Below are 25,594 nucleotides of genomic sequence, written 5' to 3' on the forward strand. Positions count from 1 at the left end.
GTGTGTCTGAGAACAGCTGGGAGTTTACCAAGTCCCATTTCATGTTCCTTCCCTCAGGAACACAAGAAGCCTTTTCTTTTTCAGCTTCCCTTGCAGCTAAGTAGGAACCATGTGACTATTTCTAGACTAAAGGCTGTACATAGGAAGACAGAAGAGTGTGCAGAGGTTTTTCTTATGCTCTCTTCCATTGCAATGTAACAAAGGAAGGCCACATGTTGAAATGACAGAGTCATAAGATGGAAGCAGTCTGCATCCCTGAGTCACCGCTTAGAAGTAGCTGCCAAACCTACAGAAGACATTGCACACATGAGCAAAATGCTTATGTCTTAGATCACTGGAATTTGGGGGTGGTTTATTACTGCAACATAATCTATTCCATCCTAATGAACACAGACTGCCACTGGGACAGACAAAGGAATGAAGTCATGGAGAAAGATGAGGTTACATAGGAAGAAAATAGGAACTGAAAAGAGAAAATGGCTTAACTGCAAGCCTTGGAGACTTCTAATATGTAACAGACACATGGGGAATGATGATTTCATTTAAAAAAAAAAAAAAGAAGAAGAAACAATTAGAACTGTAGAAAGAAAACTAGAAACATGTGGAATCACAAAAGCCACAAGAGAAATAATGGTCAATATGTCAAATACTGATGAGAGGTAAGGGAACATGAGAACAAAACTGTTCCTAGAATTTAGTGACATGGAAATCACCACTGACTTTAGCAAGGGCCGTGTTGGTAAAATTTAAGGGCAAAAGCCAGACTAGAATAAGTGGAAGACTGGTAGAAAATGAGAAAATGGAGACCAAGTTGGGTACAATTTCACAATAGTAGGCCGTTTTCTCTACCAATATTCCTCTAAATTTGGAGAAGGCAGGCAGTTTCCCCTCAGAGCCAATCAGATTCTTTATATGAAGTAAACTTAAAAATATCCCAAACCTAAACATACCTGTGTACACTACTGGAATTGATAATACATATAATTCCGCTTGACTTTGAAAACCAAGCTAAAAGGCCATCCTGCCGACCTCAGAAATGATTACTTATTTTCTCTTTCTCTCTACTTATTTCCCTTTGTAGTCATTCAATTAATATCCCTGCTTTCCACCAGGCTTCATAGCATGTATCTTGAAGTAAACACCTGATCTTGAGTTTGGTAAGGAAAACCCCCTAAATGTTATACATTCTTTACATCATTCTCTGGGAAGGGTGGTGGGGAGGAAAAACAGGTTACTCTGCCACCATGCTGAAGCTCTACTTGGGAGCTCACGTTTGGCTTTCTCTGAAGCACCAGTCCAGTTTTGCTGGCCCAAGAGGTGCTCAGCTAAAGCACCAATAGGTGGGAGAAAGTTCTAGGCCCTGTCAGCAATAACAACTTCCTGGCAGGAGGTGGTGAGTCACTCATTTCTGTTCCTGATTCTCAGCCAGCTCATTGTTAAGTAGCGATAGAGGTAGGAAAGAAGAATCTGTCACCTAGAGTTGTTGGGAAGGCTAAATGAGTGGCACATGTCCCATAAAAATGTCCTATAAATGAGAAAGAGCTGTTGAGCAGAATTTAGGAATGGTCACAGCAAACAATTACAAACTGCATTAACACTATTCTTTCTCCTCTCCTCAAGTGTCCATTTGTTAAAGTTGCCCTGGTCCTTTTTTGGCTTCCTTCATTCTTCTTCATTCATTTACTCACTTATGTAACAATTATTTATTGAGCTCCATTGAGTGTTGACTCTGAGGCAAGTATAGATGATGCCATTTGACAAAGAGGAAGTCCAAAAAAGTAACAGGAGTCATATAAGCTAATTGTTTAGTGGCAGAGGCAAATCATACCTTTCAGCCCAAAGTCTGAAAATACCAACTTTACCAAGTCTATTCCCAAATAGCATTTCTTAGGCTCAAGAACTTGTTTGTTTCTATCAAGATGTCTGTGCCAGCCCCTTCACAGGGACTCTTCTTGTATCATAGACAATGGAATCCTAGGATGGAGGAAGTAGCAATATTTGCTTCAACAGCCATAGTGTCAAATCACATTCCCACTACAAAGTCAGGCTCAAATTTAAGCCTACCCTTCTAAGGCATTTGGTCTCGATCTCCAATCAATGAACATACTGCCCAAGGTTGATAGGAGCTTTCTTGATATTTTATCTTTTCTTTTTTTCCTTCCTTTTGTTTTTGTTTTGGGTTTTTTTTCGGTGGGGGGGTGATACTGGGGTTTGCACTTAGGGCCTCGCACTTGCTAAGTGGGCGCTCTACCACTTGAGCCACATATGTTTTTTTTTTTTTTTTTAGTTATGCCCGAGATCAACAAGAGAAACTGATTCTAGAGCTCTTCCTTTATTGTTTAGAAACAGCTCCACAACTACTATCTGTGACCTCAAGTAACTTAGTTAAATTTGACAAGCTTCACTTCCTCAAATTTTCAGATCAAGATGTTAATAACTCCTCTGTCGTGGGATTAATTTGGGACTTCCACATGGAAGCTCACCCATGTGGCAGCAGGTCATTAATCACAGTAAATCTTAAAGTAGTTATCCTGGAGTCTGACACATATAGATAATAATAAGTTATTCTTCTATTTCAGTAAATGCTAGTTGTATTTTATTATATCACATTCAAATGAACTGAACCATAGGGATGGATCAGTTATACTTCTTGATAAGGCAGCTTTAATTGAGTCACCATTCCTATTTTGAGATGAAAACAATATATAACGAACTATTTGGGAATAACAAAAAACCCTTAACAAATAAGTCTCAAGAGGAAAAAAAAAAAAAACTCTGTCTGCCTCTACACTTGAGTTGTCACTGTGCTGGAGATCTGACTCAATGTCTTGAATGACTAAATCAGAGAAAAAAGTCAAAATTGCATTTAAATGCCTGTGGAAAGAGCCTCTAATACAGTCCATAAGACTTCCAAGATGGAAACATTTGAGACATTTAAGTGTTCCCTCATGTTCTTTCCAGCCTCCCACAGCAGCCATGGTTGCCTCAGGGTGGAGTTCTTCTGCCTGTTCATCAAATTGAGTTCCTGCTGCCAGGATGGAGAAGAATTTCCTTAAAAGGATTTTAAAAGCTCAAAAATGAGATGGTGGTGCATGCCTATAACCCCAGCTACTGGGGAGGTAGAAGTAGGAGGATCTTGGTCTGAGGCTGGCCCTTGGCAAAAGCACAATACTATATATGAAAAATAAACTAAAGCAAAAAGGACTAGAGGTCTGGCTAAGTGATAGAGTGCTTGCTTGCCTAGGTTGAGTTCAAACCCCAGTACTAAACATACACACACCAAAAGAAGAAAAAAAAGCTCAAAAGAAGCAATGTACCATAGGTCATCCTTCAGTGACAGAAGACTCTTGAACCTCCAAAAACTGGAAGTTATCAGTAAAATATGTTACGGAGAAGTTTTCAAGACTCTGTATGTTTTCTGGAGCATGTAGCTTTGAAGAGAACCCTGTAGAGTATGGTTCACGTACTACCTTCAGGAATACCTGCCAGCTTGTGCTAGGGTGGGGGAGTAGTACAGTCAGTATTTCTAAAACCAACTGTGGCATTTGCATGAACAGATGTAAAACACAAGCTTTTTCTTTGAAGGCCAGAATTTTAGTCTGACTTGTTCATTGCTGGATCTTGAATACATAAAACATTGCCTGACACATACTAGGCACTCAGTATTTGTGTAATAAATCATGGCTTTCCTAGGCAGACAAATATCTCTCTAAAGGTTGCCCTAGATAAATGTCTCCTTCCCCGTGTGAACTGGGCTTTCCAAAAGGCCATACTAGATGGTACAAACCTCCTAGCAATGGTCAATTACAGGCACAATAGCCGGAAATTTCGCTTCAGGTCTGAAGGGACTGAATGCTTACAGTTACAACGGTACTGATGAAAAGCAGCAGGTACCACTCTGTGGGTCTTCTCAGGTGGAAGACTGCCTGTGTTACATTCTGTTCAGTTATTTTACAAATCAATCAGGAATTCCCTCCCCCATCCAATTCAACTGTTGCTTTTTGGCCCTCAGATGCTGCTGTGCAGATAATAAGTTTTCTTCATAGCTGCTCATCAAATGGTATCATTTTACCCATGGCTGCTCAAGCATCTTTGGCTTCCCAGGCCTCTGAGTAAATATGTAAATGAATGTAGTTTGAGCACTATGAGATCATGCTTTCTCTTTCCCACAATAAGTTACTAATGTACAACGGGTACAGACTGCATGCTGGTCCGGGGCAATGAGAGCCTCTATCAGTTCAGGCACAGGGAGAAGCCTGGGGAAGATGGAAGGATCAGGTTGCAACTTTGAGCAGCAGTTCATCATATAATTGGATCAGTCATGCAATCAAAGAAGATGTCATGTGGTTTAAGCAGACAATGGCCCAAGAGAATAAAAGCTCCACACAGAAGAGGGACAAAGAGAACATTGCCCAAGATTCCCTTTTTCAGGCATTAGTCTTTCAAATCAAAATCCCAAAGGTCTTGTTTCTGTACTGTGGAACCGGGATGTAGAACCTGGACAACAGGCTCCAATTCAGAGAACTGAACCCCCAAAAAAGGATGAGTCTCCCTCATTGGATAACCCAAGACGACCGATTGGGCAGACCAATGAGTTAGGAGGTTGAAGTCCTGAAGTCTGGTCCCAGCATGTCATTAACTTGTTTGACTCAGCCAAAGCATGTTTTTCTGTCAGCCTCACTTTCCCCATTTGTAAGACAAGAATAATAATCCTCTCTCACTTATTCTAAAGCTATCGTGTGAGGGTCAGGCTTATGAAAGTGCTTCAAAGAGGGCAGAATATAGGTAATACACATATTCCGGCATTATTAGATGATAATAAGCCCAAAAACCTGCATAGTCATCAGCCATCATTTAACCAAGCCTGCTCTATGAGAGGTGTTAAGTACCAAGCCCTATCCTTAGGGTGGAATGGGATCTCTCTCAAAACTGCTGCATCCCGTCAAAGCTCCTCTCTCCCAAGGACAGAGGAGAATGGAATCCCAGACACTCTATGGGGCAGCTGAGACCAGCCCTTTGGGTGCACAAACCAGGCACTGCATGGAGCTTCCCAGGGCTCTGTGACACTCACAATCCAGCCACCTCCATCCGTGTCCATGTCACAGTACACCTGCATGGGCCGGCTGACGTCACCATTCAGGTAGATTGTGTAGAGGCCACTGGCAGCGTTGCTGTTCTGCTGAACCTGACTGCAGTCCGAGGGGTGTGGGAAACGAGCATCAACTGAGAGTCAAACAGAAGGACAGTGTCATTAGAAGAAAGGCAAGGAAGAAAGGCAATGAGGCTTTTACCTTTTTTTAAGGACAATTTTATTTTGCTTGAAAATTATTCCATAACCTCCTACCATTCTGCTTCTCCAACTCTTTAATCACATCTTATTTTTCTCACTCACTCTGCTGTCAGCAAACTCCACAAATGCACTTCAAGGTCAAGTTCATATCACACACATGCACCCCAACTCAACATTCCTGCAACATAAATTATACTCTATTTTGCTCCCCTCTTTAGTCTCTGTCTGTGGGGATAGATTTCTTTTGAACCCATAATCCCATTTTCATTTCCCGTGCCAAAACTTCTGTAATTCTGTATCCACTTGCTCCTCCCTGGCCTTTCCAAAGCTTGTCCTCTACTGCACTGTCACTCCCAGGGCTGGATTCCACATTACCTGTAGAGAGGGTGGTGGATACAGTTCTGCTTTGGCGATCACTCTTAAAGGCAACTAATGAGACAGGATAGGTGACACCCTGCTCCAGGCCCTGCAACTCAAACCTCTGCTCTCCTCTTTGGAGCCGCACCTCCTACAGAACAATAGAGAAGTATAGTCAGTGATTCAGTTTATCTTCCCGTAAGACCCTAGATGACAATTGCATTCCCTGGTACTACTGGTAGACTCTCACCAAAGGCTCAATGACAGCCCAGAATTCTAGTGAGTTTTGGCCACTTCTCTGGAGGGCAGTGCCACGGTGATCCATCCAGTTACTGGAAACTCTAGCTGAAAGCCAAGGTCATGTATTGCCACCTGAGGAGCATCAGCCAGGTTTCCCAGGGACTTCCACCTTTAGCTGTATGCTGGGGCACTGGCTATAACCACTGCTAGCAGCAACAGGCTGGCAATGCCAGGCCAAGGTGATATTAAAAGAGAATGTGAAACTAGACATTGATATCTATGAAAGAAAGGAAATAGTTGGCATTTCAATAAATCCTTGTGAATCTCTCTTCCTTCCTTTATAAGAACAGGGCTAACTTCCCTAGCAGAACTGTCATAAACATTCACGGTGATAATAAATATATCAAAGAGCCCTTCCTTTTTTCCTTCCTCCTTTTTTTCTTCCTTGCCAAGGGTAAACATGAAAATTTTCTATTAGAACAAGGTTTGAAGTTTTTCTGGCCTTCAGATTCAAGGGGAGGTATAACCCTTAAAATAATTAATTCATTCAAAAAATACTTATTGATGGCTGGATATGGTGGCATACACTTATCATCTCAGTGACTCAGGGGGCTGAGGCAGAAGGATTGCAGTCTTGAGAATTGCAATTTAACAAGACTATCTCAAAATAAATAAAATAAAAATTAAACTTAACTAAAATTAAATTGAAAACTACTAGGGATGCAGCTCAGTGGTAGAGTGCTCACCAAGGATGTGAAAAGCTGAGTTCAATCTCCAGTACCCCTAAAAATTACTGAGAACCTACCATGTGCAAAGCACTATCCTAAGCAATTCATATACAACAATAAACAAAACAGACAAAAATTCCCAGCCCTCGTGGAACTTACATTTATTATGGAAGACCAACAATAAATTTTAAAAATATAAGGCTAGACATGTAGCTCAGTGGTAGGACATTTTTGCCTAGCATGTTCAAGGTTCTGGATTTGATCCCCAGCACCACAGGGGGAAAAGGCACCAGATCTGGGGATGTAATTCAGTGAAAGAGCCCTGCCTAGCATGCACAAGCCCTTGGGACTCATCCCCATTACCAGTAAATAAATAAATAACATGGTGGGAGATGTACAGCTAGCAACTATGCAGCGTTCAGCTAGGAGCAGGCACAAAGGTTAGTCCTTGCAATGAGACCATAGTGCTCACAAATGACTGTGCCTTGCCCATAGCAAGTGATCAATAAAACTCAATGGATTAATCAGCAGCTTGCCATATAGACAGCAATCAACCTGATTTGTCCAAAACAGTTGAGTCACAGAAAGGCTGTGAAGAGAAAGCACCAAGAGAAAGACAATGATAGCCAGAGTACCTTCACTGTGCCATTTGGGAACTGGTAGGTGAGAATGTAGCCATCAATCTGAGCAGAGGGGGGCATCCAGGTCAATACACCACTGGAATGTGTCACACCAAATGGACGAAAGTTTTTGGGAGGGTCGATTTCTGTAAATAAAAAGTCAGGCAATTATTATTACTAAAATACAACAGAGACTAGATAATTCTTAAGCTATCAATTGTATTTTTCTGCACATATCCTCCCATTTCTCCTCTTTCCTTCAAGCAGGTAGTAAATTCTGCTCTTCCTAGCCACAGAGCTGTCCTAACCTTTGTTTCCAAAAGCACAGACCCACTGAGAATAAGAGGACTGAGAAATGGGGCACTGGGTGGATCTCAGAGGGAGGGAATCTGGAATACCACCACCCCAGCAGATTTCCAGAGAGTAGTGGATACTGAGCAGTAGAGGTTAGCAGACGGGTTCTCAGCAATGGCAGGGACCCAAAGTAACATAAAAGAACAAGAGCCACAGATCTAAAAAGTTCCTGTACACAGAACCTAGTGCTAACTCAGAAAACACCTGCCTAGAGAGACAACCAAATGCCTGATAAATTCCCAAAGACTTAATATTCAGCCCCGAGGAAGGGGCAAGACTCTAAAGGTACGGAGATTATTGACCATCAAGTGTAATGGGGTTTGTGATGGAAATTAAGAAATATAGCCTGCCGGAATAGCTCAAGTGGTAGAGCACCTGCCTGGCAAGCATGAGACCCTGAGTTCAAACCCCAGTCCCATCAAAAAAAAAAAAGTGGAAAAAAGAAATATAAAAATACTTCTTTAATATCTTAGTGTGTGGCCTTACATGCATACCCAGTACAGAAAGAAGGGAGGAGAGTGCTTATAGAAAGAAAGAAGGGGAGCAGGGTTTAAAAATAAAACAACAAAAAAAAAAAAACGCCTTCTTTCTTGAATGCACTTCACCACCCAAACACCAGAGAGCATGTGTGAGTATACAAGCAGCGAAACCAAACCTCCGCAAAAACACTAGTCACCATAATAACTGGTCAGACTTCTTTTTTTTTAACCAAATAAGATATGAATGGAAATGTCCACTTTGAAAAAACATCATAGAAGGCAATTTTAATTTAGAACTTCCCAAAAAGACATCTCCAGGCTATTTTCTACTCAGCAGCCTTTCAGCAGAGAACTGAATTACAGTGTCTTAATAGAACTCAGGCAGCTGTTGTTTTGAATTAGGTTGTTTTGACAAATTTTGAATTTCTATAATATCAGCTTGGTTTGATTTTCTAAAGCATAACATCTGGCATGGATCTTATTCTATCCATCACATGGGAAAACTGAACTTCCTTTCCAAATCAAAGCAAAACTGTACTATTTAAATATCTTAAGCTAGTTTCTGACATCTCTTTGCTTACTGGTCTCCTGGCCATGGACTTTCAATGTCTGTTTTGGTTACTTTCACATTTCTATGAAGTAGAAAGATGATCATTTCATTATTATCTTTAAAAAATGGGGAAATTAAACAATGAGAAGATAAAGGAGGAAGAGAAGATAAAAGGAACAAGGAGAGAAGAAGAAAGAAATGGAGGCAAATGGAGGGAGGAAGTGGAGGAGGGAGACCCTGGTTATTGGTTGCCTCTGGAGAGTCACACAGGGTTCTCAGGAGTCTGGGATAGAGAAAAGAGGCACTTTTTTGTTTTTGTTTTTGTTTTTATACACCTTTATTTAACTTGAAATTTTTTGTTATAAACACATATTAACTTGGGGATTAAAAATGTTTGCTAAACTGGGTGTAGTGGCTCACACTTGTAATCTCTGCTACTCAGGAGTTAGAGATCAGGAGAATCACAGTCTGAGGCCAGGCCCTGCAAAAAGTTAGGGAGATTCCCCGCATCTCAACCAATAGCTAGGCATGGTAGTGCACTACATGGGAAGTGTAAATAGGAGGACGGCCAGCCCAGGCCTAAGTGTTGGGGGCATGGCTCAAGAATGGAGCAACTGCCTAGCAAGCACAAAGTCCTGAGTTCAAACCCCAATTGTTTTTGTCTAATTTTAACTAATAAAAACCAGAAAGAAATTGAAGGCACCTCTAATTCCCATAGCCCCGGTTGCTGCAATTGACCATGGAGGGGATGAACAGATCTTTCCCAGACTGTGTGGAAGGACCGATGGACCTCCATGTCAAGTGAGGCCTGACTCCATAAAGCTCAACTGAGACCAGAGGCCACATCATGCACTCAAAGAAGAAATTGAAATGGCCAGAAAACACATGAAAAAATGCTCACCATCTCTAGCAAAAAGGAAATGCAAATTAAAACCACACTAAGATTCCACCTCACCCCTGTTAGAATAGCCATCATCAGCAACACCACCAACAACAGGTGTTGGCGAGGATGTGGGGAAAAAGGAACTCTCTTACACTGTTGGTGGGAATGTAGACTGGTACAACCACTCTGGAAAAAAATTTGGAGGCTTCTTAAAAAGCTGGACATCGATTTACCATTTGATCCAGCAATACCACTCTTGGGAATATACCCAAAAGACTGTGACACAGGTTACTCCAGAGGCACCTGCACACCCATGTTTATTGCAGCACTATTCACAATAGCCAAGTTATGGAAACAGCCAAGATGCCCCACCACTGACAAATGGATTAAGAAAATGTGGTATCTATACACAATGGAATTTTATGCAGCCATGAAGAAGAACGAAATGTTATCATTCGCTGGTAAATGGATGGAATTGGAGAACATCATTCTGAGTGAGGTTAGCCTGGCCCAAAAGACCAAAAATCGTATGTTCTCCCTCATATGTGGACATTAGATCAAGGGCAAACACAGCAATGGGATTGGACTTTGAGCACATGATAAAAGCGAGAGCACACAAGGGAGGGGTGAGGATAGGTAAGACACCTAAAAAATTAGTTAGCATTTGTTGCCCTTAACGCAGAGAAACTAAAGCAGATACCTTAAAGCAACTGAGGCCAATAGGAAAAGGGGAACAGGTACTAGAGAAAAGGTGAGATCAAGAAGAATTAACCTAGAAGGTAACACCCACGCACAGGAAATCAATGTGAGTCAATACCCTGTATAGCTATCCTTATCTCAACCAGCAAAAACCCTTGTTCCTTCCTATTATTGCTTATACTCTCTACAACAAAATTCGAAATAAGGGCAAAATAGTTTCTGCTGGGTATTGAGGGGGGGGAGAGGGAGGGGGTGGAGTGGGTGGTAAGGGAGGGGGTGGGGGCAGTGGGGAGAAATGAACCAAGCCTTGTATGCACATATGAATAATAAAAGAAAAATGAAAAAAAAAAAAAAAACACATATAACCCAGGCACCTTCAATCTTCAAGTGGTAATGGCATAGAGGAAGATGCTCCACCATTAGCATCAGGGAAGCTAGAAACAGAAAAGGCCTTTCTGTATTCCATACTGGACCAGAGGCTCAACCAGGTTCTGCTATCCAAGCCTCAGTGGATGTGACTGAGGGAAGCCACCTTTTCCACAACCATCATACCACGTGATCCACACCTATTTCTTCATATCCAAGTATTAGCTCAAAAAAAAGTAAACAGGAAGCCACTTTGAAGAATGTCCTCAGGTGGCCAATAGGAAAAGGGGACCAGGAACTAGAGAAAAGGTTAGATTAAAAAGAATTAACCTAGAAGGTAACACCCACGCACAGGAAATCAATGTGAGTCAATGCCCTGTATAGCTATCCTTATCTCAACCAGCAAAACCCCTTGTTCCTTCCTATTATTGCTTATACTCTCTCTACAACAAAATTAGAGATAAAGGCAAAATAGTTTCTGCTGGGTATTGAGGGGGGGAGCGGGAGGGGGTGGAGTGGGTGGTAAGGGAGGGGGTGGGGGCAGGGGGGAGAAATGAACCAAGCCTTGTATGCACATATGAATAATAAAAGAAAAATGAAAAAAAAAAAAGATTGTCCTCAGGTAAAGTAAGCACCTTCCCTGCTCACCATTATGGAGGAAGACTTGCTTTTGATAAACATGAAGGGACCCTCACTGGTCCCTCACAGTACCTGTCAGGGCCTTGGTGTCAGCCTTCTTGCTCTCCCGGATTCCTTTCTGGGCCCACACGTGGACTGTGTACTCCACACCTGGCCTCAGGCCCATCAGGACAGTGCTGCTCTGATCCTTTGCCACAGGAGCCTCCTTGGTCTCTCCATCAGCAGAGCTGTAGCTCACCATGTACCTGTCAATGTTGGCTCGCACTGGGTCCCAGGAGATGGTGGCTGTAGTCTCTGTTACCCGGTTGGTCACCAAGTTTTTAGGGCTGTCGATTTCTTTTTTAAAAGATTTAGAAAAGACCGACTTTAGGTCCAAGGGAGAGTGTCTTATGACCCCATCCCAAGGACCTCTCCACTCAGGTTATCATTAATAAAGGTATAATTCCAGTTAAGATGGGGGTAAAAAGCTCCAAATTTCATTTCCCAGGGAAACAAGCAAGTGGATTTTAAAACTAAAAGGAATCAAATCACCTCACGTTTATCAATACAGAAATTTTCTATCCCTATACTTTTCACCAAAATAACAATAAAAATACAAACAATAAATATAACCATCAAAACTGCTGTTGGAAGAGCCTCTGTTATTATCCCCAAGGTATCTAGTTACATTGCACCAAATTTGAGAACTAAGTCATGCCTTCTACTCTTCTTAATTTATAAAAGGAAAAGAAAATGAAACCTAAGAAACGAAGAGTCTTGTGCAAGCTCCGGTTGTTTTCTTCTGTTCAAACTAAGACTAGCTCTCCATTCTGAGCTCTCCCACTTTCTCAAGGACTTTACTCCTTTCATTTACCACCTCTCTCCTACACAATTAGTCTCAGAAAAGCAAACTCTAGAATGTCTCATCCCTTCCCATATCATTCCCTTTCTCTGTACTTCTCAACTGACAGATTTAAGAGAAGTATCTAGATATCTTAGCTTCACTCACCTCCTATTCATTCCTCAATTCAATCATGTTTGGCACCTATCTGTACTACATCACTAGGTCTCCTAATCTAGGTCACAAACAACTTTTGTCTGGACAGCTTTCTAGTGGACATTTGACATCCAGGCTTTACTTGACTTTTGAGTATCATAGGCAGAAGTAATCTACTCCATACTCCTTGAAACACTCTCAGCTGTTGGCTTCCATGACTATACACTTTCTTGATTTTTCTCCTAATTCACTGCCTCCACTACCTCCTCTTCAGTCTTTTATATCAGACTTCAAATGTTGTAGTATACAAAGTACCTTCTTTTCTTCTCTCTCTACATTCTCCATAGGTGATCTCACCATGTCCACAATTTGAAATACCAACAGAGCTCATTGCTTCACAAAAGTATCACTTGTGATCCCCTGACTTGTATCTACTATTGTATATCCATCACAGCACCTGGCCTATGTTACTTAGTAAGTATTTGTGGACTTAATAAATAATTTACTCAATCAACCAAGGAATCTCAAACTGAAATCCTTAACAGTCTTAATGTTCTCTCCAAACATTTGCCTCTCAACCTCCCTAAGAAAATAGTACTACAATTGTCCATGTGGCTCAAATCAGAAACACAGGCCATACTTGATTCCTCACTTTCTTCTCACCTCACATCTCATCCATCAAGTATGCCATATATACCTCCAAAGTATGTTCTTGGACATCCCCTTTCCCCCATCCCTACTGCCATCACACTTGTCCAAATCATCACCATCTCTCCTGGTTTTATAATAGCTTCTTTACTAATCTTCCCACTTCAACCCTTGTCATTTCTCCCATTTATTCTCCTCACTGTAGCCTGGAAAATGTTTTCTAATGAATATTGTATCATGCCACTCTTCTTTTAATAAATGTACCACACTTCCTGCTTTAGCACAATGTGGTCCTGTATGACCTGACCCATGCTCTTTCCTGCCTCATCTCAGGACAGTTATTATTTCACCTTCTTCTCTCCTATGACATCAGCCTCTTTTCAGTTCCTCAACCATGTTGTGTGACATGCCAGGTTAGGGCCTACACCATAAATGGCTAGTCTTCCCCAAGATTCATCCTCCCCTTCTCCTACAATCATATTGTCCAATAGATCATCCTGCAATAATGCAAATTTTCCAAAATCTGCACTATTCCAATATATTAGCCATTAATCACATGTGGCTGTTGACCATTTGAAAGGTGGTTAGTCCAACTGAGGAAACAATTTTTTAATTAATTAAAATTTAAACATGGCTATTTAATATTACAGGACACTTTTACAGGACAGTGTAGCAGAAGTTAAAGCTGGGAATGTGGCCATCCATGTAAAGACCTTATTTCCTAGCCTCCCTTGTAGAGATCTGGCACTTTGTCTTGGATCTGACAGTGAAATGTGAGGATAACGGATGTGTGCAATATTCCAGTCATGCCCTTCTCTTTCCCATACCCCTTTCCATGGATGGATACCATGTAAATGACAGCAACTCCCTAGGGATAACTGAGCAACAATAGACAAGGATCTGGGTCTCCTGTACCAGGGAGCTGCTGTCAGCCCTGGCCCATTTATACTCTGCCATTCTACAGAGTGGCACAAACTCCTTTCTTGTTTAAATAACTGCTATTTGGGTGTTTCTGACCATATGAATCCTAGTATGACTCACCCTATTTAAGAACTATCCCTACTTGTTATTCTCTATACTTAATACCATGTTCACCTCCTTTGTAAAACTTACCAGAATTTATAGTTATAAATTTGTTCTCTTGTTTATTGTCTATCTCTCTCATTGAACTTTAATAGGCAATTACCCTACCACTTGAACCATTCCATTGGCCTTCCCATTGGACTTTAAGAAAGTAAAATCATATCTATTTTGTTCACCACTCTAATGCTAAATCTGGAACTTAGATGCTCATTAAAAGTTAGTTAACCACAGGCTGTAGCTGCCCGGGTTTATATCTGTAACTTTATATTATCCATTAACTAATAAGTCAAACCAACATAAAATTGCTTGCCACAAGACAGTTGTTTAATCCAATGGTTTAAGGAACTTTATATTGGTTTTGCATTATTTCCTACAATTTTCTATAACTGAGAAACACATGGTTAAGAACATAGTCTTTAAGAGGAGTTTTAAGAAGATTACTCAGCAATGAGTCTATTACTTATGTTTTGTTCTTTCTTCAGGTGAATGAAGGTTTTGTACAGCTAACTCTCAGTATGGTTTGAATGTGTGACTCCTCTAAAACTCAAGATGAAATTTAATTGCCACTGTAATAGTATGAAGAGGTAGAACCTTTGAGAAGTGATTGGATCATGAGGGTTCTGCTCTCATGCATAGATTAATGCCATTATCACAGGAGTGAGTTAGTTATCTCACGAGTGGGTTTCAGTTCAGTGCCCTCTTGCCCTCTGTGTTGCATGCATGCTCACTTGTCCTTCTGCCGTGTTATTATACAGCACAAAGACTCTTGACAGATGCAGACACCATGCTCTTGGACTTGTCAAACTTCAGAACTACTAGACAAAACCCTGGGTTGTTTATAATTTACATAATCTGTGGTATTCTGTTATAGCAACAGAAAATGGATTAAGCCACTCTCCTAAAACAAACCACACAGTTCCTGCGGCCACAAACTCCAAAAGCAGCTGTGTCATAGATCAACCTGCAATAATTAATCCAGTGTGCTCATCTCTTTCCTCCTACAATCTGCCAATGTAAGAAAAGGAAAATAAAACTTGATTTCTCATAGACTTAGCATGACAGGTGTTAATTCCCAAAGAATAATGTTCATTACCTGTGGGGGCCTTGGTGTCAGCCTTCTTGCTTTCCCGGGACCCTTTCTGGGCCCACACGTGAACTGTGTACTCCACACCTGGCCTCAGGCCAGTCAGGACAGTGCTGCTCTTCTCCTTCCTCACTGGAATCTCTCTAGTCTCTCCATCGGCAGAGGTATAGCTCACCATGTACCTGTCAATGTTGGCCTGCACTGGGTCCCAGGAGATGGTGGCCGTGTTCTCTGTCACTTGGTTGGTCACCAGATTTTTTGGGCTGTCAATGTCTACAAGGAAAAGTGCTATTCAATATGTGCTATTAACAGGCTTCTGGGTACAGAAACAGGTGCCATATTTCCTGAGGTGAGATTCTTTCATGATTTATGGTCTCTATCTCATACACTCTCTTTTTGTTTTAGTTGTCTTGTTTTGTTTGTGTGTTTGTTTGCTGTTTCACACACAAATATTTTTCCCCAAATATACTTTTTTCCCCAAATATACTTATCTCCTCAAACAGAATGCTCAAAAGACCAGAATTTGAAAACCGGGGTTATAACCTCTACCAAAAGTTTAACATAACAAATATCTTTATTCATTTAGTAAAGTACATTGCGTTCCAAGTCTGTACAAGTCATGTTCTAGGCAGTACACAGAGTTCAGAACTGAAGAAGACTAAGCCTTTGCTTACAAGGAGCTAAAATTTTGTGTCCACCATCATTGCAATGAAGACTTCTACCTCATACCAAATGTAAGTTCCTCAGATCCAAATGTAAGTTCCAGGGTGAAGAAGACTGCATCCTGCCCCCTTTGTGCTTCCAGTGCCCAGTAGAAGACAAGGCATTTGGAAGGTCCTCAAGACATATTGTTAAATAAATCAGCAATTTCCTTGATAAACATCAATTATCAAAAAAAATTCTCAATAAAAATATTTGCAAGTCAAATTTAACAACACATTAAAGAGATCATATACCATGATCAAGTTGATTTCATTCCAGGGATATAAAGATGGTTCAACATATACAAATTAATAAATGCAGTATAGAACATAAATAGAATCAAAAACAAAAATCACATAATCATCTCAATAGATGAAGAAAAACGCTTTAACAAAATTCAGCATCCCTTTATGATAAATGGTTTGAAGAAACTAGGAATAGAAAGAATGCATCTCAACATAGTAAAGGGTATACATGACAAATCCGTAGCCAACATCAAACTAAATGAGGAAATACTAGAATCACTTCCTCTAGAATTAAAAATGAGACAAGGGTGTGCCCTCTCCTCACTCTTATTCAATATAATACTGGAATTCTTAGCCAGAAAATAAGGCAAGAGAAAGAAATAAAAGGGATTTAAATAGGGAAGGAAGAATTCAAAGTATTCCTATTTGCAGATGATATGATCTTATACCTAAAAAATCCTAACTGTTCCACTGAAAAACTCCTACATCTAATTAACACTTTCAGTAATGTAGCAGGATATAACATTAACATACAAAAACCAAAAGCTTTTCTATATATCAACAATAAACAATTCTACTCACAATAGCCTCAAAAAAAAAAAATACCTAGGAACAACTTAACTAAGGAGGTAAAAGACCTCTACAATGAAAACTATAAAAACTTGAAAAGAGAAATTGAAAAAGGCACCATAAAATGGAAACTCCCCCCTGCCATATTCATGGGTTAGTGGAATTAATATTGTGAAAATAGAGATATTACCAAGAACAATCTGCAGATTAAAAAATATATAAAAAACACATTCTAATATTCTTCTGCAAGTACAGATACCCTTGCCATACTGGTTTGATGGTCACATCACTATTTAAAATATGACCATGCATCTCTTTCACACTAGTAAGATAAGAATGCAATGAAGAGTTACCATATTCTCACAACAGAGGCCAACTTATACTTTGCTGTTCTACAGAGAGGATTAAACTACTCTCTTATTTAAGAAACTGTTGTTTGAGTTTCTGTCAATATGTACCCTATTGCTATTTACCCAGCCTGTCTAAGAAACTTCCATACCTCATTATTCTCTATACCTACACCATATGCACCTCACTAATAGAAGGTATCATTTATGATTACAAATTTGTTTCATAGCTATACTGTGACTCATTTGTAGTAAAGTAAACCACACACATATATTTTCTATGGCAGATGTCAAATCTATATTCTTTTTATTAGCATATATTAATTGTACAAAGGGGCTTCATTGTGATATTTCCACACCTGCATATATATCTTGATCATATTCACTCTCTATTACTCTTTCCTATACAAAATATATATATTCTTAAAAATGAAATTTTTAATATACTATCATTAATTATATTTTATTTTCACTTTCTGTTCTTACTCACAAACTTAGTATGTTTAGCAAATGATCCATGAACTCAGAAGAGGATTTGTAGAAACAACCATCCACAAAACAGCTTGGAGATGGTCACCAAGATCTGACTTCTAAGGAAACCAGTTAAAGGAAAGTGAAGAAGAGTGCACGTAGTTGATTATGAAGAGAAACTGTTCTATGCTTCCACATATCATCAATTTCTGCACATGCCACAGAAGGAGAACAAAGCTTGACTTCCCATAAGCTTAGCATGGCAGGTGTTACTTTTACAAAGGACAATTTTTCATTACCTGTGAGAGCCTTGGTGCTGGCCTTCTTGCTCTCCCGGGCACCCTTCTGGGCCCACACGTCAACCTTGTACTCCACACCTGGTCTCAGGCCAGTGAGGATGGTGTTCTTCTGCTCCTTTCCAATCAGAAATTCCCTAGTCTCTCCATCAGCAGAAGAGTAGTGTAGAATGTACCTGTCAATGTCAGCTTCCACTGGGTCCCAGGAGACAGTGGCAGTGTTCTCTGTCACCTGGACAGTCACTAGGTTTTTGGGGCTATCAATGTCTAAAAGGAAGAATGCGGATCAATAAACATTAGTAATAGGCACCAAAGAGTATATTTTGCTTAGGCTGAGAAAGTTTTCTGTTATGGTTTTCCCATCTCGTATGTTGGTTTTCAGTTGTTCCATGGACATAATTATAGACCTTGTCTCCACAGCTGGACTCCTAGATCCTCAGAGAGGCAGCACAGGACAGTGGAAGGAACAACACATCAGGGGTCTGAGTCTGGGCTCCAATTGACAGACCACTGATGTTAACCCAGCTCTGGCATTGGCCACAGTTCAGCTGTCTCTGACAACACCTCAGTTTCTTCATCTATAAATGTGGGCCTCAGAATAGACAGATTTTAAGGTATATTAATATTCCATGAGCATTTCAAGAATCAAACCCCATGAATCATCAGCTAACCTTGTGATTCACAGAAATTATGCACTGCACTGTATTTGAGGATTTTCAATTATAAATTGGGGGATGTTGATTCCAGATGAGAAGACCAAGTAAATGAAGAAAACACCCCTCACTTAATTGCTAGTAGTTATGTAAAATGACATAATCGACATCAAAGTATATTGGCTGTTTCTCAAAAATAATGACAGAATGATCCAGAAATTCCACTCCTAGCCATATATGTCCATGCAAAAACTGACGGCCAAATGCTCATAGAATCATTATTCTCAATAGCAAAAGAATGGAAGTTGCATGAGGAAATGCCTTCCTTTAGGAGCAGAGCTACATCCACAAAATGCTACATTTAAAAAGGGAGTTCTCAGGGCTGCCAACCTTACAACAGAGGTTGAATGGTAGTATAGTTCTCCTACAAAAAAGGGGGAAAAAAGAATGGAAGCAACCTAAGTGTTCAACAAATAACAAATGAATAAATAAAATGTAATACATCTATACCATGATATTGATTCACAATAAAATTAAGTACTAATATATGTTACAACATGAATGAACCTGGAAAATATCATACTTCATGAAAGAAGTCAGTCGCAAAAGGCCACACATTATATGTGTGATTCCATGAAAAAGTATTCCAAAAGAGAGAAATCTACACACAGAGCAGTTGTTAGCTAGGTCTGGAAAGAATGAGGATTTGGGAGTGAGTGACAATGAATAGAAGATTCATTTTGGTGATGAAAAACTCTAAATATACAGTGGTAATAATTGTATAATTCTGAGTTTAATAGCATGTAAATACATCTTAACAAGGCTATCCTTAACAAATGAGGAAACAAATATGGAAAAGCTTTAAAATTATCGGCTGTTAATTATATATATTTGCAACCATAGGCTCCTCAGAGAGGAATGTACAGTACTCAAAGGAGAATTAATTCACCCAGAAAGCAATAACCCCGCCTGTTCCAAAGACATCACAGCAAAAGCCATTTCTCTAAAGTACTTAGCCCACACATCCCAACTACCTGACTTCTTTATATCTGTTCCTTTTTAAGAGGAATATTTTGAGATTGATCGTTATGGAAATACACAATTAGAGGAACAGAGGTGGATGTATCAATCACCATTGATCTTTAGTATGGTGAGGCTGCTTGTTGACTGGGGGGGCACACACCTATATCTTCAGCACTCAGAAGGCTGAGGCAGGAAGATCTCAAATTAAAGGCCAGCCTGGGCTGTTCACTGAGTTCCAGGCCAATATGGGGTAACTTGTGAGTCCCTGTCTCAAAAAACAAAGTATGAGACTGAATATGAGGTCCTTATTTTGAGATAATGTGTCAAAGGGAATTGAGTGACAGTGTGAGTAGTGTGACAAAAATCTACCATTCTAGTCTTCCACTGATCATTGATTTCTACCAAAGTCAGAGAAGGGAAATCAAATGTCTTCCTATAGACTTAGCATGACAGGCATTACATTCCCAAAGGACAATTTTCATTACCTGTGGGGGCCTTGGTGCTGGCCTTCTTGCTCTCCTGGGTCCCTTTCTGGGCCCATACATCAAACTTGTACTCCATGCCTGGTCTCAGGCCTGTGAGGATGGTGCTGCTCTTTTCTTTCCCCACTGGAACCTCCATGGTCTCTCCATCAGTAGAGGTGTAACGCATCACATACCTGTCAATGTCAGCCTCCACTGGGTCCCAGGAGACTATGGCAGTGTTCTCTGTCACCTGGTCAGTCACCAGGTTTTTGGGGCCATCAAGGTCTAAAAAGAAAAATGCTAATTGGTGAATCCTAATAACAGGGACTAAACAGTGAGAACATTTTGCCTGAGCTGAGTTTTCTGTTCTTGTAGCTGCCCCACCTCTTATGCTGGTTTTCAGTTGTTTCATGGACATAAACCTTGTCTCTGCAGCTGGACCCTTAGATCCTCAGGGAGGTGCACAGGACAGTGGAATGAGCACCACATCCAGTGTTAGAGGGACTGGGTTCTAGTCCCAGCCTGAGAGGCAGAGCTAAGGAGAAGAAAGCACCTTGGGCTCCAGTCAGCCCAGCATGAATCTTATCTCAGGTCTGTCATTGGCCAGCTGGGGCCTTGGACAACTCAGTTGCCTCTGACAACACCTCAGTTTCCTTATTTGTAAATGTGGGCCTCAGAATAAACAAATTTTAGGGTGTCCTAATATTCCATAAGCATTTCAGGAATCAAACCCCATGAATCATCAGCTAATCATGTGACTTATAGAAATCATGCTCATCATTGTATCTGGGGATTCTCAGCTGCAAAAAGGAGGTATTGATTCCTGATCTATGGGCTCACCAAATTCCTTGGAGGACCAAGTAAATGACGAATATAGTCCTCAATCTTTGCTGCTGGGCATGTAAAATTGAGCTATGACTTTGGAAACTTTCTGGCAGTTCCTCAAAAACGAAAGTTAGAATTACCAAATAATCCAGAAATTCTACTCTGAGTTAATAGTGATATGATTTCTCCTAAGAGAGGTGTATGCAGGGAAGTAGTTCAGTGTTAGAGCACTTACCTAGCATGTGTCAGGTCATGAGATGGATCCCTGGCACCACACACACACACACACACACTCACAAAAAACTTACACACAAATGTCCCCAGCATCATTACTCATAATAGCTAAGAAATAGAAACAAACCAATGTCCAACATATTGATAAATAAATGTGTATATCAATACAATGAAATATTAATTCATAATCAAATTAAGTATTGATACATGCTACAATGTGATGAGCCTGGAAAATAGAATGCTTCATGAAAGAAATGTCATAAAAGGCCACATGGTAGGGCTGGTAGAGTGGCTCAAGTGGTAGAGCACCTGCCTGGCAATTGTGAAGCCCTGAGTTCAAACTCAGTACCACCAAAGAAAAAAAAATTAAAAGGGCACATTGCATATGATTCAAAGTATATGAAATGTCCAGAAGAGGTAAATTTGTATAGCAGACAGTAACTGTTACCTAGGGCTTCAGAGAGTGAGGATAGAAGTAATTGGGAGTAAGTAGGTTCCTTGGTTATAATTGAACAACTCTGTAAATATACTAAAATGGCTGAATTGTACACTGTAAGGAGTGAATTTTAGTATGTAAATACATTGTAATAATGTCTTTAACAAATGAAGAAGCAGAGATGAAAAACTTTAAAATTATGAATTATTGTTTGTACATAATTGCAATGGTAGGATCCTTGAATAGAACACACAGCACACAAAGAAGGATTTATTCACTGAGAAAGCAATAATCCCTCATTGTTCCAAAGAGATCATTGCAAAAGCCATTTCCCTAAAGTACTTAGTGCACATATCCTAACATATATTTTTGTATCTTTTATCTTTTTTTATATCTCTTCAATTACAAGAGAAATATTTTGAAATTGACCACAAAGGAAATATGTAATTGTGAGAAGAGTGAGTGAATGTGACCAATCATTGTTTTTTTATGTGTGTGCTTTTCTTCTTGGTGCTGGAGATCAACCCAGGGCCTCACCCATTACACAAGTGTTCTACCACTGAGTTACAACCCCCCCGACACACGCACACAGCCCACCATTAATCTTTATAAGGTCAAAGTATGAGGCTGAAAATGAGCTTCTCAATATGAAATGATACGTTAAAAGGGATGGAGTGAGTTGTAAGACAATGGTCTAACATCCACATTATCTATAATTATTTATTATTTTTACCAATATCAGAGAAAGAAACCCAAACTTAACCCCAATTAGGCATAGGATAATAGGTGTAACACTTTAAAGGATGAGATCAATTACCTGTGGGGGCCTTGGTGTTGACTTTCCTGCTCTCTTGGGTCCCCTTCTGGGCCCACAAATCAATCGTGTAGTCCACACCTGGCCTCATGCCTGTCAGGATGGTGCTGCTCTGATCTTTCCCAACCAGAAATTCCCTGGTCTCTCCGTCGACAGAGTTGTAACGTACCACATACCTGTCAATATCAGCCTCCACTGGATCCCAAGAGACAGTGACAGTGTTCTCTGTCACCTGGTCAGCCACTAGGTTTTTAGGGCTGTCAATGTCTAAAAGGAAAAAGTGCTGATCAATAAACACTATTAGCAGGCACCAAAGAGCAAGACCATCTTGCTTAGGCTGAGAGAGTTTCCTATTCTTATTGTTTTCCCTCATACTTTGGTCTTTAGTTATTTCATGGACAGCGACCTTGTCTCCACACTGGACTCTGGAGTCCTCAGGGAGGCAGTGCAGGACAGTGGAATGAGCACCACATCCAGAATTAGAAGGACTCGAAGCACTTTAGGTTCTACTCAGCTGATGACAGCTAGCTCTGCCATTGGCCAGCTATGGCTTTGGACACAGCTGCCTCTGACAACACCTCAATTTCCTCATCTGTAAATGTTGGCCTGAGATGAAACCAACCTTAATGTACCTTAATATTCCATAAATATTTCAGGAATCAAACTATATATATTTCAGGACCATCACCTAACCATGTGACTGGCAGAAATCAAGTACTTCACTTTATCTGAGTATTCTCAACTATAAAATGGGACATGGGTTCTTGCTCTACCAATTAAAAAAAATTCTTCTAAAGGCCAAAGTCAATGAAAAAAATATCCTGCATTTATTGCTGATGGGTATGTAAAATGGTACAACCACTTTTTTAATAGTGTGGTAGTACCTCAAAAATTAAAAATAGAATTACCATATAACCAAATAATCCCATTCTGAAGCATATACCTAAGAGAAATGAAGAAGACATATATGAACACAAAAACTTGAACACAAATGCCTCACTTAGCATCATTAGTCATAATAACAAGAGTGGAAACAACCCAAAAGTCCAATAAATGGCAAATTGATAAGCAAATATGTATATCCATACAACAAAATATTCATTCACAATAAAATTAAGTGCTGATCCATGTTACAATTTACATGAACCCAGAAAACATTATGCCTCATGAAAGAAGTCAGTCACAAAAGGCCATATATGGTATGATTGCGTGTACATGAAAATCGATTCAGACAGACAGCAGTTGTTACCTAAGGCTAGCAGTACTAAGCATGGGGAGTGACTGGTGATACTCCATAACAAGACCCTGTCTTAGAAAAAAAAAAAAGAGAGAGGGAGCTTTGAAAATATTAAAGTAATAAGGTGTTTACAGTTCTGAAGCCACAGAATAGTCACTCTGTAAGTCAAAGTATAATAACAGGTAAACCAGGCTTTGTGTCAAAATTTCTTCTCCAAAGGGGGGAAAACCAAAGAGTGGTTTATATCTTACAGAACTGTTGTAGTATATGATTTGATAACATGTCTCTATGACCATCTTAGCACTGAGTAGATGTCCAAGACCATCAACTATTATTGGTAATGGTATCAATTTATTGATAACTAATAAATCCAAAAGATTATTCTCCTCTGTGCTACACACTTAAAAGTTACTCAAAAAGGTATTTTACCAAGAAAATAGCATTATTTCTTTATTCTACACAGCTCATTCAAAAGCCATTTTCCTAAAGTCATTTGTTCAAAGGTCCTATCGCATATACTGCTGTAGGCTTTGACTCCAAGAAAACTGGTATCTATATTCCAACTTGAGTGCCCATAGTCAAGGTAGAAGCAAGTTTTAGGACCCTTGGCTGACCAACTATCTCCAGCCTATAAAAAAGGTTGGAAAGGCTAGTGAGTTGGGACTTAAGGAATGAAATTATTTGACCAGAGCTATCTAGTAAGGCCCATGGGTGGGACCCAAGCCTTAAATAAGCACTTTCCGTGAGATCACTTACAGAACTTGTGATGTATACTATAGAGCAAGAGATCTCAACAGGAGTGATTAGCATTTTCTGGAGACATTTTTGATGGTCACAACTCAGTGCAGGGTGGTGAGACTACTGGCATCTAATAAGTACACAGACATCAGGGACACTGCTAAATATCCTACAGAAATTGTCCCACTCAAAATGTCAATAATGCCAAGGTTAAGAAATTTTTCTTAAAGCTTGGGGAGCATTGTGGTCTGGTGTCTGACATATGACTAAAATATCTAAGGTGTGAGAGAATGTCTTGTTGCTTGATGCAGAGCAAGAGAGGCTGCAGCATTGCAAATGGCTGTACACCAAGTTGAATGGACAAAGGACACATGTGTGTTCCCCCTGGACCAGATGTGGGCCAACAGAGGAGGCTCTGTCTGGGGTTATCCTAGAGAAATACCTAGAGGAGCAAGGTGACTCCATCAGAGACACGAGAGTGCATCTTCTGATGTATGAATGGAAGGAGGGGAGCAAGAGACCAGAGGACACCAGCATTTACCCATAGGATTAGTATAGTGAGAAACACCAATATAAGACAAGCACAAAAGTGCTCCATGAGAGAAAAAAAAACAGTTTTAACACTCATCAAGACCCATGACAAGCCCAAAACAGCCATGGTTGTTACAGTCAAGCAGGACCTTCCATGACCCCTGGCCTGTCCTCCTCCAGACCCTTGACTCTCTTCCTTCCTGAATCCTGTTTTCTCCGCCATCCTGAACCCCTCACCCCACCTCCTCCTAATACCTACTTCCTCCTGACCCCTGGCTTCTCCTCTTCCTGAACCTCACACGTCTTCCTCCTGACTGTGGCTTCTCCTCATCTTATCTCTCCCAGTTGTGCCAAACATAAGTGGATCAGAAATTGCACTTAGCAAGCTGGAAGAACAGTGCTTGAAGTACAAAGAGCAAAATACAAGAGAAATTGAGCAGTTCTTCTCCCCTCAGGCAACTAGCATATAAACAACCAATTGTAAATGAAAGATGGACTATTACACAGAAATGGATGTTTTTATTGCTAAAAAAAATTGACATTTGGGAGACTAGATACTGGCTTGATTTTAGTTAACAAACATTGCAATTTTTCTGCCTAAGACATTTATCTAAGCAAGAACAAGCTTCATAGCAAGGACTTAAACAGGTGAGGAGGGTTTTTTTAGTTATTTTTGAATCCCAGTCTCCCAATCCACAAATCTGACTCTTAATCTCCAAGCTGCTTGGGTTTTCTTCATATTTATTTATGTATTTATTTGCAGTACTGGGGCTTGAACTCAGGGCCTACACATAGAGCCACTCCACCAGCCCTTTTTTTGTGATGGGTTTTTTTTTAAGATACGGTCTCACAAAGTCAGCCCAGGGCTGACTTTGAACCACAATCCTACAGATCTCTGCTTCCTGAGTAGCAAGGATTATAGGTGTGAGCCACTGGCACCCAGCTTCATATTTATTCTTTACCAAACTGATTTATTTAGTGTCTTAACAACCAAGAGACAGAAGAAGAATGA

General features: G+C 40.2%; 1 protein-coding gene and 1 pseudogene across 1 annotated transcript in view; one reads left to right on the forward strand and one right to left on the reverse strand.

The window, feature by feature from the left end:
* Positions 1 to 25,594, reverse strand: part of Tnn (tenascin N) — a 73,136-nt gene that overhangs the window by 13,280 nt on the left and 34,262 nt on the right. Inside the window, exons 10-17 of the mRNA XM_020154137.2 lie at positions 22,080 to 22,343; positions 19,789 to 20,052; positions 17,631 to 17,894; positions 15,006 to 15,269; positions 11,278 to 11,541; positions 7,251 to 7,381; positions 5,666 to 5,798; positions 5,072 to 5,223 (exon numbers count right to left, since the gene is read on the reverse strand). Of these exons, the coding sequence (XP_020009726.1) occupies positions 5,072 to 5,223; positions 5,666 to 5,798; positions 7,251 to 7,381; positions 11,278 to 11,541; positions 15,006 to 15,269; positions 17,631 to 17,894; positions 19,789 to 20,052; positions 22,080 to 22,343 (1,736 nt within the window). The remainder of the gene's footprint in view (positions 1 to 5,071; positions 5,224 to 5,665; positions 5,799 to 7,250; positions 7,382 to 11,277; positions 11,542 to 15,005; positions 15,270 to 17,630; positions 17,895 to 19,788; positions 20,053 to 22,079; positions 22,344 to 25,594) is intronic.
* Positions 18,586 to 18,712, forward strand: LOC141414140 (small nucleolar RNA U109; annotated as a pseudogene).

This window comes from Castor canadensis, chromosome 11 (assembly GCF_047511655.1).
Source record: "Castor canadensis chromosome 11, mCasCan1.hap1v2, whole genome shotgun sequence".
In the NCBI taxonomy this organism is placed as follows: Eukaryota; Metazoa; Chordata; class Mammalia; order Rodentia; family Castoridae; genus Castor; species Castor canadensis.